At 33.8% G+C, this 16,754-nt stretch overlaps 1 protein-coding gene across 2 annotated transcripts in view; it reads right to left on the bottom strand.

Annotated features, from left to right (window-relative positions):
- The window catches only part of C19H18orf54 (chromosome 19 C18orf54 homolog), a 45,471-nt gene that overhangs the window by 19,530 nt on the left and 9,187 nt on the right, over positions 1–16,754 (bottom strand). The window contains exons 7-9 of one of the 2 annotated variants that reach the window (XM_007119477.4): positions 10,886–11,017; positions 9,510–9,580; positions 450–4,035 (exon numbers count right to left, since the gene is read on the bottom strand). In XM_007119477.4, the coding sequence (XP_007119539.2) occupies positions 3,963–4,035; positions 9,510–9,580; positions 10,886–11,017 (276 nt within the window). In that variant the 3' untranslated portion in view covers positions 450–3,962. Of the gene's footprint in view, positions 1–449; positions 4,036–9,509; positions 9,581–10,885; positions 11,018–16,754 lie in introns of those variants that run through there. The other variant, XM_055080685.1, reaches the window with a different exon arrangement.

The following is a 16,754-nucleotide window of genomic DNA, read 5'->3' as shown; positions in this document are numbered from 1 at the left end:
GTCACAATTTAAAACTTCTTTTCCCCCTGTGGAACCCAGGAGAGAGGGAGGCACAGCCAGGTCCAGGGAAACACCGCTTCTTCAGCTGCTGCAAATGCTGAACTCCTGGGAGTCTGACCAGTTTAAAACTTTTCTTTATATTAAGCTTCTCTTGTTTACAATCACTGTGTGGTTTCTGTTTCTAGATTGGACCCAGACTGATAGTTTCCCATCAAGCCAGGCTCAAAGAAGCAACACAATGAAAACCAGCCACTGAGAGTTTCCCTAGACTTAGTCCTAGATCTGTAAAATAGTTCATGTACCTGATGAAATGCAGAATATATAAAAACTCAAAAATCTTACAAGTTTTGAGGGCTCAAGAGGTTAGAAAGCTTATAGCCAAGTCATCCAAAATAAAAAAATGTTAATCTTACTTGATAAACTGCAATATCAAAAAAGAAATCTCTTCCATAATAGGTTTAATTTACCTCATTTTAAAAAGGATTTGCAGGACATCACATAAATAAAAGATGTGGTTTCTCCTATCTTGAGCTTACAACCTTATATAGGAAATCAGGCTTAGAATTATCAATTAACACTTTAAATTTACATGTTTCTGGTTATACATCATTATGTAAGAGACACTATCAAGGAGACAAAACAAAATCAATCATCTAATATTTTTTGAGACATTTTCTCCCCTAGGGATACAAATTTGCTACAAGAGTAATATCAAAAACATAAACAAGAAATATAACAGCTAAATGAGCGATGGGGAAGGAAAATGGAGAGCCAACCTACCAGAGTTTGGAAGGTGAGAATGTTTGGAAGATTAAGTATAAACTCTGTCAGAGCTTTAAAGAAATGGCAGAGTAAGCTTTAAATAACCAGAATGAAAGAAAACTGAGTATTTCAAGTATGGGAAATAATATGCATAAAGGTGAGAATATACATAGAAAGTTTGGGAGAATATGAGTAAAGCAATTTAGCTGCAGCAAACTTGCTGAAATAAATCAGTAAGATTACAGTGGCGGTGTGTACAACAGTATCTTGTAAACACTAGTCAGGATGTCTTTGGATGTATGAACTGAAAATGAGGGGAAGAATGGTTAAGGGTAAAATAAATATTAGGAGGCAAATGGACTAGTCTTGGTTAATGTAACGAAGTTGCTACATTGTAAAAAAAAAAAGTTATTAAAAAAAAGTTGTTACACAGACATGTCTGGTCTATGGTAAGGACAATCTAGAATAAACTGGGAGGGTAAAAAGCTAATTTTTTTGGTTCAAAAAAGGAAAATGATCTTAGCCACAGATGAATTTTGTTCCCTTTCATGCTACTTGCTTATTGTCAAGTTTACTTCTTGAGAGCACTTCTAACAAAGAGGTTTTGAGACATAGTGAAAGGTGGGACAGGAAAAAAGGAAACAAATTCAAAGTTATGAGTGATTCCACATATTCAAAACATAGGGGAAAAAAAGAAATCTTGTCATGATTTATCTTCAGGCAACATTTTGGTATAACTGCATATGATTTAACAAGACATTATCCCAAACATTAAATACAAAATAATAACCCCCCCAAATCCACATTTATAAATTTCAACAAGAAATAACGTAACTAGAGAGACATATAACCCAAACAAACCCAAGAAGACAGAGTTCCTCAGTTTGGTCAGAAATCTCTATGAAGCTGAAATGAATTGTCCCAGAAAAAACTGAGAGTTCTTACTGATAACAAAGAAAATACAGTTGAGTTTCAAGTCTTCACATATGCATCACACTTTTATCCTTTGATCTCAAATAATTTTTGGAATTAGGTTAAATTTCTTCATGCTCAATTAAAAATCTGAAATGTCTTATTAAAATTTTATCACTTTTTCTATTTAGTATTTTTCAATATACCTAAAAGAGAGAAAAAGATTGATAAAACTTTATATTCACAATTCTATTTTTAAAATCTAATTGTTCTCATCTGCTTTAAATTCCCAACTCAGCAGTCTCAATACTGTTGTCTCCTTTTTTTCCTCTGGAAATCTCAAAATAAAAAATACTGAAATATTTAACAATTAACTAAATCAATTCCTTAAAGAATTTATTGAACATTTATCATTTACATTTTTTTCTTGTTTGAATCTCCTATATATATTTTTGAAAGGTTAGAATTAATCATTTAGATAAAGTTCTCTTTTTTGCTAAAAAACTTAAACTTCCATATTTAATACAAAAGGAAAAATACTCTGGGGTAAGTATAATCAAGTTTCTTAAAATACTAGCTAAAACAAAATTTTAGAACAGGCTTATCTTATCTAGTACTGGATATATGTTCTTGCAAATGGAAGCAGTCACCAATTCAGTGCTACTCAGAGTCAACACCGCATAATAATCCCTTTGGAGATGCTTTCTAGGTATACTAAACATATTATAAATGATCAACATACAATATGTAATTATCTGGTATCTTTGTCTGCCCTGCCTTTAGAATTCGTTGAATACTGGATTTCACTGGAACATGCCCCACTTAGATCTACGTTCATCCACTTAAAATCTATCTGCACTTTTAACGGCCAACCACATTTCAATCATCAAAGTAATGTCTTGTTCGATTGTATGCAAACTATCTGCTGTGAAGCAGAAGAACATAATCAGAAATAGAATGTCTGTGGCAAAAACACCTCCACAGAGTAAACAAAACAAACTTATTAGCAAGTGACTCTCAAACTGGGCAAAAAGAATAGTACAGTGACTGACTCACTAGGCAAGGAAAAAAAGACAGGATTCACTCCACAGTCTTAGATATGTAAGTTCTATAACAAAGGTCTTAGATAGTACTTTAAATTGGGGGGAAAAATTCTTTGACCCAATGTACTTAGAAATTCCTATTTGACAGTGAAGCTACTTATTAGCAAAACGCTCCAATTTGGGTAGTGTTAATTTGTACTATTTGTATACATACCTATTCTTTAATTTCATCAGGCTTTTTTAATATGCTTCACCATGTCTTATGAATTATTTCTTCATTTTGTTGGTAAAGATGCTTTCTGCTTATTAGATGCTCACTTGGTAGAAGTTGCAAAATTATAGAGCTCTGTTCAGTCCTAGCTAGTGACAAACCTTAAAGAAAGTTTGCTTTAAAGAAAGTTCAGCACTTACAAAATAGCTTTAAAATACAGTTACTTTCTAATTTTCCATATTCATTTAAGTTTAGTTATCAAATTTCATAAAGCAACTGGCCACTGATATAGTTTTTACTAGTTTGAGCTAACCTCAAAACTTAAATCTGGGAAATAATATCAAAATATTAAAATCTCAAATATACCCCCCCAAATATTTTATAAACTGTCAAGTACTGTCAAGATTATCTTACATAGAATCAAAGCATTAATTAAATGAGGTTTTCCTGGAATTCACAATATAAAACATCCTTTTAGCACTGCATCAATTAATGTTATTTGCAAATATATTCTTAAACGTTTGCTTTATGAAACTTGAAAGTAACATACTTCCATATGGATAAGATACACCATAACAATTTTGACATTCCTCAAGCTCCTTAAGTGGATACTAACTTTATAAAAGAGTCTATTTAAGAGATTTTGGATAGAAACCAGGAAAAGCTTCTTAATGATCCAGAATCAGATGATAAAATGATGAGGATGCTGAAGAAGGTTAAGTCCATGCAAGCTTCAAGAAGGGAAATCATCCATCTTTGACTATTAGACATCTGACAGCCTGAAGACCAAAGTCAGACTAGGACATATAGTGTGGGTCCTTCTAGTTCACCTCCTGGTATTGTGGCACAAAATAAGGATAGGCCACAAAAATCTACAGACATTTTCAAGTCTGGATTTTAAAAAATATATAATACTTGAACCAATCACAGAATAATATATGGCTTCTAATTACTTTGTCAGTTTAAGCAACAGGAAAAAAAATACATTTTTGTTCTGTGGTGATTACTTATTGGTTAGACTTTTATTTTCCTCTTCACATTTTCGGTGACTGTTTCCCACTGGAATCATCAACCAGGTCTCTCAGGTGAGATAAATGGTGCAAAGCCCTTCATTAAAAAGTATAAAACACATTATAAACCAATATTAAGGACTGAATAGGTAATGCAAAAAGAAATGGTGATTACATTGTTTCTTAACTTCAAAATTAGTATGAGAGATGTTTATGGAATAGTTTTAGTATCAAAACTGAAAACTTTTCTTTATAAAACCTTGCAATCTGAATAACTGAGGGTTAAAATACTTCATCTAAAATTCTATAAACACTGACTTAAAAAAATTATATGTTTGACATTTAAGGGTTTTTTTTTTTTGAAAGTGTGCCAAGTAGCCTAATAAGAAACAATAATAGGTATCATTTGTGTCACACTTAAAGCAACTTTTTCATTAACTTTGCAGAATGAAATGATACCTTCTGATATACTGTGTACATCATTTAAGAAATAAAGGACATAATTCATTTTTAACATGTACATTCAAGGCAGTTAAATTTAAATAGCACTACAGAATCAGTTACAATTGAGGAAAACTCATTTTTATTGAGCATGGGTGAAAACAAATGACAATTACATTGAATAATGTAGTATTATACCAACAACCTGGTTTTTCTCAATCATCCCTCAGACAAACCAAGAAGATAGGAGCCCTTAACTTTCTAGTCTTCCTCTAAAAGTATTCTTCCAGCTTTCCTTCTCCCTTACCCTTTAGATCCTTGAGGATCACTCAGAAAATATCAGTTAATCAACCATATTTCAGATCTCTGATAAATAAGAGACCAAGAAAAATAGAAATAATATACCAGTAATCTCTAAGGTGAGAAATTAGTGAGAAGTTACTGGAAGGTGGTGACTATAACACCTTATTCTACAGTCTCCAACACAGGTTCAATTGATGTATATTAAATAAAATGCATCTTCCACTTTACCAAGGATAAGGAGATGGAGGAAATTAGTAGTGTTAATTACTGCATTACGTCTATTTCCCTGTACTCTATTTCTTAGACACTTTTACTCAAATGTATTAAGAATCTGAATTCTGCCATCCTTTTGGCAGCTTCTGTTAATTTTTGAGATTGTCATCTTCATTAACTAAATGACAATAACTCACCCAGAGTTACTAAGCAATCAGAGGTAAAATTAGACTTTATTATTTCTACATCCTATAGTAATATCTCTCTACTTAAAGAATTATTTTCTTCCTACAGACATATTTATGAGGAAGAAGATAATCTGTAAATATACTTGGGGCTTATCTTCCTTTTTCTTTTCAGGCTGTGATTCAAGAGAAAGAAGATGACAAGTGGCTAGAATCTGATGTTACTGTTTACAAATCGGAGGGTCAACAGATCCTTTAGATTTAGAGAGTCTATGAAATTGGATGGGGAAAAAAATCATCTTTATTTTCACAAAATGCTACCTCTAAATTAGCATTTCCTTCCATTATGAATGTAAGCAACAGCCAAAATCTGTGACCTCATATGCCATAGAAATCAGAGGTATTTTCATATCACATTATAGTCATTGCAAGTATGTTTTATACTCATCACTACTTCAAAATTACAATAGTTCTATACGAGTTACAAAATTACAACAGTTATTAAAACCACTGCTAAAACATACATCCTCTAAGTCTTTCTGTCTACAGTCCAAAAGTTCATATGACATAACCGGCCAACTATTACACAACTTTAAGTCTAGTTGTTCATCCACCAAATAGTGATGTCTCACTGGTAACCCAGACATCAATGCCTTCCAATATTCCCTTTCTTTAATTGTTTGCTGATCAACATGTGAAAGGTAAGTAAAAGAGCACACCATGGTTTAATGCATTTATTCAAGTTATGCAAAAGGCCTTCACACTAATACATGTTTTTACAAAATGAATTTTAACTTACCTGTATTTTAAATGTATTGTCTTATTTTAAATGCAATAAAGAGAAGCATATATTATTAATTAGAAATGTATTTTAATATTTTCATAGTTAATTCACTATAACTGGTTTCCTTTCTAATCCCATGTAGTATATTTTATGTCTTTAAAACAAAATGTCAGGTAGAAAGGGGAGTGGGTAATAATGGGAAGGAATAAAAAAGCTAAGTAGAAGTGTGAAATCTTCAGTCTCTCTACCTCAGCTATGCAATCATTTGGCAGTTCCTTTCATCTAACCTCGATCTCCGTTTTGAGAATAAAGCGATCTGTTTAGAGAAGAGACTATCAAAAGTGATTGGTATTTCAAAGTTAAGTGTAGGGAGAAGGGAAGGATAAAATCGTAGAGGGAAATTATTCTTGATTTTCTTCTCTCAAAAAGTGAAAAAGCAGGCTAATGGGGAAAACATCAACCTAAGGGTTGTATTACAACACTGAATAGTCATTCACCTTAAAAACTGAAATTAAAAAACTCATTTCTTATTGTGACAACGTATCTATTGATGATCATTCAAGTAAATACTAATCAACCCACAGAAACTCAGTAACACTGATTATGTGATGGCAATTTAGCTATACTTTACTCATTGACATCTTACATTTGTTTTTCTACTAGTACTACTATACTGGCTGTTCTCCTAAATACTATGTTTACTGGCCTAATTCAGCCTAGTATCCAGCAAGAACTGAATGAAAGGCTTTTCAGAACAAACTGCCTACTATTTCCTAGATCTAAGTAAAGTATGAGCACATTAGAATAAAGAAAAATATTCGCTTTAGGGTCAAGTTTTGCAAGTCTGAGAGCTAATTCTGTGTATCTCTAGTGTAGAATGAAGACCAGAAAATTGAGCAAGAAAAGACATCTGAGAAATGAGACAATTTTCCAGCTATCATTAAGTTTGGTTTTCACAGCATGGCCTTTAGTATTGAGAATTACAAAATCTTACACATTCATCTCCAAATTACATGTAAAACAACACATTCTGAAGCCAAAAACAAATTATTTTTGGATGACTGATGATTCTGCAATCATCTACTACTGCTCATCTTTATAGTATGTGAGCAATATACAATTGCTCATTTTTTACGACCTGCCTAAGCTTACATGACATAATAAAAGATTCTAGAAAAGGCCTTTGTTCAAAATCTACAATTTTTTCACTTGCTTAAAGATAATTTTAGTATGTAAATGCATAAGACAAAGCTAAGTGTTATAGGGATACAAAACAATTACAACTTTGATTCCTACTAAAAGCAAAATCCCTCTGGGAAAAATAACATTTTAAGCTGCTACCAATTATTTTATGCTTCAGATCCAATGAATCTTTCTCAGCTATTTCTAATGAGAGAACATAAGAAAACTGAGTTTCCAAGGGAATAAAAAGAACCCATACTAAGATCCTGGAGTTTCCTAAGGCTAATGAAAGATATTTTAAAAGCGATCAGCAATCCAAACAGTTAGAAAGAAAAGCAGTTATTTGAGGAATGGGGAGAAACATAATAAGAAAGCACCCAAGGTATAATCTGTAACTTCTGAAAAAGTTGGGTCTATTTATTTTAAAATATGAAAAGACCATAAATCTAAACAGAACATTTTGCAGTCTAGAAAGAGAAATTCTGAGACTAATTTTTTTTTTTTGCGGTACGTGGGCCTCTCACTGTTGTGGCCTCTCCCGTTGCGGAGCACAGGCTCCGGACGCGCAGGCTCAGTGGCCATGGCTCACGGGCCCAGCCGCTCCGCGGCATGTGGGATCCTCCTGGACCAGGACACGAACCTGTGTCTCCTGCATCGGCAGGCGGACTCTCAACCACTGCGCCACCGGGGAAGCCCTGGATTAATTTTAAATTATCCTTAAAACAGTCAATCTAAAGACTGAAAATAATGGGGAAAAATGTACTAACATGCTTTTGTAAGTCTAAACTTACTTCCTAACAATACAAATGCCTTACTGATAATACTTTTGAAATGTAAAGTAAAAGCCAAATTCAGATTGCTTCGGCTGCTCCAACAGAATCAAAAGCTAAAAGTCATCTAACAAAACATGAATCTCACTCTTTAAAAATGGCATTCTATATGTAGCAAGACTACTGATTGCCTACGCTAGAAAGAAGTTACTACTATCAAAAAAAATTACAGAAAATGGTAAAAGCACCTATAATCAGTATCAATTTTTGTGGTTATTTAATTACTTATGGCTCAGGGTTCATTTTCACAGAGAAAAACATCTTCCAGGGTATGAACTTTAACTCGGAAAACACATTTAAGCCTATGACACAGGTTCAGTATCAAAGCTTGAGGTCATCTACTTTGAATTTTAAAGCAGAACGAGGTCTTTATCCTAGATAATCAACTGAGGCACTGCACCTAGTCGAAAAGGATAATGCACCACTATCACTAATGAGAGGAGTGTTAGGAACACAGGCTATAGAATCAGACTGTCTGGTTTGAATCCCAGTGCTGTTTTACTAGCTATGTAACCTTGGGCAAGTTACTTTATTACTTGATTTTTATTACTTGATCTGTATTATGAAGATAATAATAGTACTTAACTTCATAGGGCTGTGAAGATCACATGAATTACATACAAAAGCACTTAGAACACTGATACTTGGTAAATGCTCAATAAATGTTAGTTATTAGTATCATTATTCACTGAATCCTATTAAATATGAAACACTATTACCAAGAGTATATCAAGCTACAAAGAAAGAGGCATTATTTCTACCCAGAATCCTAGAAGTAGAGGGGAAAAAATAATCACACATATATACATATTTTTTTAAGTATGAAAACAAAAATGATACATATATCTATCTCATGACAATTAGAGTCATAAGTTTACATGTCTAGTGTTTCACTTTTCCACCGCTTCCTTAGGTAAGAGAATCCTAAGCAAATTCTGAAAGGACAAAAGGTAGACCATATTTGTTAGCCCCACTTACAGTCAAGCAAAATGGTGTTTGTTACAAAGTAAAAAACCTTAAACTCAGTATTCCATCTTTTGAGGGCGCTTCATACTCACACAATCAAATCCATAAAATAAATACCCATCTCTTCTACCAATATCATGACTATAGGAAATTCTTCCCAACTTTTTAAGACATGTAACTAAGAAAATAAGTAGATTAACACCTTAGGGCATTTAGACCTATCTTTATATCCAGGACATTATATCCACTTAAATTTCTGTGGCGATATGTCAAATAATGATATACTTACTTATGATTATTTATCTCTTCTAGAGGGAAAATATGACAACACATTTCACGTACAAGTTGTTCTTCCAGAATATCCACACCAATACTATCTCAAATTGTTGGTATTACTCAGAAATGAAAAGAGAATTTCCCTAGGCCATTCACATCTATTATATTTTAAGTGTCTACAGTTATCCCGTTAGGTCCTAGGAACATTTTAAATAGAAAACAGCACAAATTTAAGAGAAAATCTCAGGATTAAACAATGTGCTCTGAGAATCTTAAATTTACCTAGCACACCTCCTCTTCCAGCTACTTTAATTCCATCCTGTAACCTTCTGATTTCAATCAGAGATGTTTGTATCCATAATATACTCAGAAATTAACAGAGAACACTTACTTTTGAAGTGACCTATTAATAGGAGTCATACTTTCCTTCAACTGTAATTTAGAGAAATCATCTTCTGAAACCTATTATTAAAAACATCAAATATAATAAAACAGTGAAAATATTCTATAATTATACACTTAAATGCTATTTAATATGTGATTAATAAGAACATTAAAAACATTGTCTGCATTCCCAAGGAAATAATTCTAAGCAAATAATTTTCATTAAAGTATTAAATATATATATATTTTTATTCTAAAAATACTACAACTTTTTCATCTTGCAACTGTCCTAAAGTATGCTTCTAAATGTTTGTTCATTAAATATCAAATCTTGGCTTGAAATTATGACTTTACTGAACAAGGCTTTATCTCAAGAATGTTTAAAAGGGGAAGGAAAAGAAGGATGGATTGCACTGTATGTTAGTGTTATGATCATTAGAATGTAAGGAGAAAAATTAAGAAATACAACTTAAGTGAGTAGCATGTGATAGTTCCTAAAATCTAGTACACTCACTTGTAATGAAAACTGAATTTTGTAAAGCTCTACTGAATAACAAAATAAACAATATCAATTAAAATGTATTAAGTATTTTCCAGGTATTAAGTTTTTACCAGGTGCCAAGCACTATAATAAGTACTTTCTATAGTTTGTTTCAATTTGTCTTCTCAACAATCTCATTTTACAGAAGAGGAAACTGAAATTAAGGAGGTTAAGTGATCTGTACAAATACTGCACTTGCTAGTAAGTGGCAGAATTAGAATTCACAATCAGGCTTGGGAGAACATAAGCTAGGTTTGTAAACACTATACTACTGTGAGGAAAATTCAACCCCTATGAAATATCAGCCCAAAGCAGAAACAAATTCCTAGGAAATACACAAAAACACAATTACTTTAAAATAAAACTTTACATAACCATATTAAGAGTCAATAAACACATGGTAACAAAATTAAACTTCAGATGACACAGGTTATGGGGAGAAGTCTAATGTTGAAAGGTTCTCTAGGCCACCTCAAATATAAACACAAGAAGTTGGACTAGACAGAATAATTTTGTAGGGCATTAAAAAACAACTCTTACAATCCTTTCATCTACAGTTTTAATAACATCATATCTAAATACGATGTTGTATTTATAACCATAAACTTAACAGAACAATCCATTCAGGGGTACACAACTGCAAAAATCTTACAGTATTAAATTTGAGTAAGTTACTTTCTAAAAAAAAAGAATAACAGTTCAACTCTATGACGTGTTATATACCTTGCTTATTAACATAAAATTAGAGGTCAAGCTAAGAAAGATCTAGGAGGAAATCTTATCCTTCACAGATATCAATTCACATTCACAGATTTCAATTCATAAATTAAGTTTGTGCTTACTTGTTTAATTTCGCCTTTTGGCTCTGTGGTTTTACTCTGATTAAAACTTTCTTGCACTGCTTGAAGATTAAATAACATTTGTTTCAGGGCTTCAACAGGACCATGATGTTTCCCTCCAGAAAGAGTACAGCTCTAAAAGTTAAAACAGATGAATGATAAACCATCCAAATTCAGAAGGGGAAAAGTTATATTTTGTATTATTTCCCCACAATATAAAATTAATGCAAAATCCAAACAATACATGTCAATAAAGTGTTCCAACAAATCAAAACTGTAACTCATAAACCTCCCCTTACCCAGTCACTTAAAGACAATCATTATTAACAGTTTGGCATATCCTTCCCAGTCCTTGTTCTTTTAAAATGAATGGTACATGTTTACATTTGCAATGCATTCACTTAGTACATTTAAAATTATAGATTTTTAGAACAGAAAGGTCCTCAGAGAGCAGGTAAGTCAATATGCTCTTTTCAAGTGTGTAAATGACGCTGGTTATCAGCTGAACAAGGACTAGAATTTCAAATATCATATTCTCTGCACACTTCCAAATACGTTTTCACACAGGGAATGCTGGTTTTTCACCTCTTTATGGACCACACATTCCTTGCTACCTTAAAAACACTCACACCTCGATTACCACTGATCTTATCTGCATCCAAAGAAGGCAACAGCACTTAGCCACATAAGGTGGTCAGTTAAGAGAACCTGTACAGGATATTTTTAAACTCCTTTTTAAAAGTCTTACCTTTATTTTTACATCTTTCAAATGAGTTGCTGTGTCCTGATAATCATCCACAAAGTGGAAAATAGGCCTCTTAAGATGCCTATAATTTAAAATATTTCAACATAGACAGTATAACATATATACGAAGTTAAGCATAGTGGCCAAAAAGATTTTAAGGGCACTCTCCAGTTATATGAACAGGGTATAAGAAACAGGTGTGGGAACGTAATAAAATGGTGCAGCTCCTGTGGAAAACAGTATGGTAATTCCTCAAAAAACTAAATATAGAATTACTACAATGATCCTGCAACTCCCCTTCTGAGTATATACCCAAAAGAAGTGGAAGCAGAGATTCAAGCAGATATTTGTACACCTATGTTCATAGCAGCATTATTCACAACAGTCAAAAGGCGGAAGCAACCTAAGTGTCCATCAACAGATAAATGGATCAACAAAACATGATACATACACACAATGGTGTATTATTCAATCTAAGAAAGGAAGGAAATTTTGACAGATACAACATGGATGAACCTTGAAGACATTATGCTAAGTGAAATAAGCCAGTAACAAAAGGAACGATATAGTATGAGTCTTCTTATACAATGCTATGGATTGAACTGTGTCCCCCCCCAGAATTCATGGTGAAGCCCTAACCTTGAATGTGGCTGTATTTAGAGATAAGGTTATAAGGAGGTAATCAAGGTTAAGTAAGGTTGTAAGGGTGGGACCCTGAAACCATAGGATTAGTATCCTCATAAAGAGACACTTAAGAGCTCAAGGAAAGGCCATGTGAGGACAAAGTGGGAAGGTGGCTTGTATGCAAGCCAGGGAGAGAGCCTTCAACAGTAACAGAATCAGTCAGCACCTTGATCTTAGATTCCCCCACCTCCCAAACTGTGAGAAACAAATATCTGTTGTTTAAGCCACCCAGCCTATAGTATTTTGTTATGGCAGCCTCGGCAGACTAAAACATATATGGTTCCTAGAATAATCAAATTCATAGAGACAGAAAGTAGAATGGTGCTAGCAGAGGCTGGGGGTAAAGGAGGATGGGGAGTTAGTGTTTAGTGGGCAGAGTGTCCGTTGGTAAAGCTGAAAAAGTTCTAGAGATAGATAGTGGTGATGGTTGCACAACAATGTGAAGGTACTTATTGCACAGAACTATACACTTAAAAATGGTCAAAATAGTAAATATTATATATACTTTACCAAAATTTTTAAAAAAAGAAAGAAAGAAAAAGAAAATAAGGATCCAGTTCCGCTTATACTCCTACAACCTTGGAGACAGCACCTGAGGCATTATCTCTAAATGATCTGCATCCAGCCACTGGTTTAGAAGAAATTCAGGTTGCCTAATGCCAACCATAAAAGTTACAAAAGCTTGCCTCTGCAATTTGCTATGTCTGCCTTGAGTGAACTTTTCAGGCAAAATTGTGGTCAGAATACCAAAAAAGAAAACTACAAAACATTATATGAACTGTTCTGTGCCATTCACGAATGAATATTTAATAAACCTTGGCATGTTTGATAGAATTTGTTGAGACTTCTCATTAAATCCTTGTAGTGAATGTCTCTGAGTATGTCTTTTTGTATAGTATAGCTCTGACTCTCAGAACTATAGTAACGTTTCACATATTCAAAAAACAATTATTTAAACCACATAAAATGTGGGAATAACACAATTTACACAATAAAAAAAAGAGCCACCTAACAGCATTACAAATGAACAACATGACCACACTGAAAGGAGTTGGGCAGAAAATAATTAACCATGGTAACTTTGGAAAAGAATATTTTGACTGGATATTGTAAGGCAAAAGACAAAAAGAACCATACACAAATAATATAATCTAATTAGTAAATGTGTTTCTTACAGCAGTATGGGTTAGCAATTCTGAAACTAGGCATATGCTAAGACTGAAAAAATAAGTAAACCTATAATAGATAATAAGAGTAAAGATTCTCACCAGATGAGAAAAAAGTTACAAATAAGGAACAGAGGGGCTAAAACAAACCCTGTGATATTGGACTGGAATCAGTAGTATCAGTACAAACTCATGATTTTATACCTACATATAAAATATACATATGTAAATAGATATACAAATATGTATGTGTGCGTGCGTGGCTTAGTAAACTTATGTTTCCTAAGTCTGCCTGCTGAGAAAGTCTAGAATAAATAAAAACCCAGCAGCAATAAGCACACCTAGTGCCTAGATCTCAGTTTCTAAACACCATTTTCCAATAAAAAGAACCATGGCTCCTCAGAGAAGTGCTCAAAAAAGCATAGGGACATGTCAAAAGGACACAGGAGCCAACCTGAAGCAACTCTTTATGGCCTAAACTAAAACAATTTAAGCAAAAAAATAAGTAATAATATTGTATTGTATTAAACCTAGAATAAAATATATATCTATGAGTCCTAATATAAATAGTTTAATAAATAAATGGGGGAGAAGGAATAGCTCTTCATTACACAAGAATTTCAATTAAAAATGCAGACAAAAAGTCAATATCCACCAATGGATACTAAATTAGTAGATGAAAGTTTGACACTACTTGCATAGTCTCACAGTATCTCCCCTACGATATTTATTAATTACAAGGGGAAACCATGATTTTACTAAAGAGAAAACCAGTAGGCACCACGTGTTCAAGACTAACATCACAAGTATTAATACATTATAATTTTATATATTACATATTATTGTATTAATATATTGCTCTGGACTGAATGTTTGTGGCCCCCTACAATTCAAATGTTGAAGCCTAATCTCAATGTGACAGTATTTGGAGGAGGGGCTTCTGTGAGGTAACTAGGTCATAAAGCTAGAACTCTCACGAGTGGGATTAGTGCCCTCGTAAGAAGAGAAACAGAGAGCTTTCTCCCTCTCTGCTCTCTGCCATGTGAAGATACAAGAAGATGACCATCTGCAAACTAGGTAGCAGGATCTCACCAGACACCTTCATCTGGACTTCTCAGCCTCCAGAACTGTGAAAAATAAATGTTTGTTGTTTAAGCCAACTGGTCTATGGCATATTTATTACAGCAGCCTGAACTAAGGAACATATCAATATTACCAATGATATCAATATATCATGAACCCTCTGATATGATGCACTGAGAAGGGCACAACATGATTTCTGTTGCATCCTTGCCAATAATTCATAACCTCATTCTAATCATGAGAAAACTTCAGATAAACCCAATTCAGGAACTATCTACAAAAAAACCAACTGACCAGTAACTTCAAAAGTGTCAAGGTCATGACAGACAAGGAAAGACTGAGGAACTGTCAGACTGAAGTAAATTAAGAAGACATGACAACTAAATGCAATGCTGGATCCTGCAACAAGACACTGGTAGAAAAACTGGTGAAATCAGAATAAGGTCTGTAGTTCAGGTAACAGTATTGGGCCTATGTGATCATTATGATATGAGATGTTAACATTAGGGAAGCTGGGAGAAGGGTGACAGGAACGACCTCTATTATTTTTGCAACTTTCTATACATCTAAAATTATTTTAAAATTAAAAAACCACTGTGGTAGTGAGGTTGTGTGTGTAAAGGCATAAGAAAAGGGATTAGTTGGTTAGTATTTAACAGTCATCCATCTCAAACTTTGAAAAACTTATGCAAATTTGTGCCTCTACCAGCACTCCTTACCCAAGTAAATTGCACCACCCAATCCTTTAGTTGCTTGGCTCAAACATCTTGGACTCGTCCTTTGAATCCTCCCTATCTCCATCCTACAAGGTCACCTTCAAAACACATCCCAAGTCTAACTATTTCTGACCACCTCCAATGTACCCACCTAACCCAAGCCTTTACAATCCCTATCCTGGAAGACTGCAAAAGCCTCCTAACTGGGTTCCCTGTCCTTCTCTAGCTCCTTTCAAGGTCTATGTTCCATACAGCTGCCTGTTCATATTTTAAAGTGTAGATCTGATAATTTCATTCCTCCAAAGTACTCCAGTGACTTCTCATCTCGCTGAAATAAAACACAAAATCTTCATTCCATTGCTTACATAGCTACATGATCTGACTCCTGGTTACCTCTCCATCTCTTAATCATTCTTCCTTGTTCATTCTGATTGAGCTACACTGACTGGACTCTGATATTCCTTGAACATGCCAAACACTTTTCTGCCTTGGGGTTTCTGCACTTACTATTCCCTCCACAAGTAAAGTTACTTCCCTATGGGTACATACACAGCTTATTCACTCATTTTAGGTTTTGGCGCAAATATCACCTCACTAGAGAGGCCATTCCTACCTACTCTAGTTAAAATTTCTCTATCCCAAGTAATTTTTCTTCATAACATTTGTAGTATTCCCTTATATATTACATTTTGATATAGCTTATCTCTCCAACTTGGAATAAAAAATCCAAGATGCAAGGTTTCTTCTCTCTTATTTACTATTAGGAATACAGTTCCTAGAAAAGTGCTTGGTATCTAAATATTTGGCAAACAAATATTTGAAAATTAAGCTTCACTTAATCAGCATCTGCTATAGTATCTTATACAGAGCTCTAAGGTCAGGGACTTACCCGGTGGTCCAGGGGGTAAGACTCTGCACTCCCAATGCAGGGGGCCCGGGTTCCATCCCTGGTCGGGGAACTAGATCCCACATGCATGCCACAACTAAGAAGTCTGTAACCCTGCATCCCACAACTAAGACCAGGTACGGACAAAATAAATATTAAAAAAAAAAAAAAAAGAGCTCTAAGGTCAGATATATTCTGACAGCCTCTACTTTCTCTAGTAAATTTCACTGAAGGAAAAGATATATATTGTATTAAAATTTTTAGCTAATTTTTGTTTTGAGTGTTCAATCTCTCAAATCTTCCAGATGTTAAAATATCAAAAGTGGATTTCAATATTTAACAGCCATGGCTTATAATTCTAACATATATCATTCCTTATGTGTATATATACACATTTACACTTTATTTTAGGGTTACTTGCAAGATACACATATGCTGATTTTATAAAACTGGATAATAAATTTCCCATTTTATTTATTTATTTATTTATTTTATCATTATTATTTTTTTTGCGGTACGCGGGCCTCTCACTGTTGTGGCCTCTCCCGTTGCGGAGTGCAGGCTCAGCGGCCATGGCTCACGGGCCCAGCCG

Source organism: Physeter macrocephalus, chromosome 19, assembly GCF_002837175.3.
Source record: "Physeter macrocephalus isolate SW-GA chromosome 19, ASM283717v5, whole genome shotgun sequence".
Classification (NCBI taxonomy): Eukaryota; Metazoa; Chordata; class Mammalia; order Artiodactyla; family Physeteridae; genus Physeter; species Physeter macrocephalus.
The sequence above is the reverse complement of the archived record's forward strand: the minus strand, read 5'-3'. Positions and strand labels throughout refer to the sequence as shown.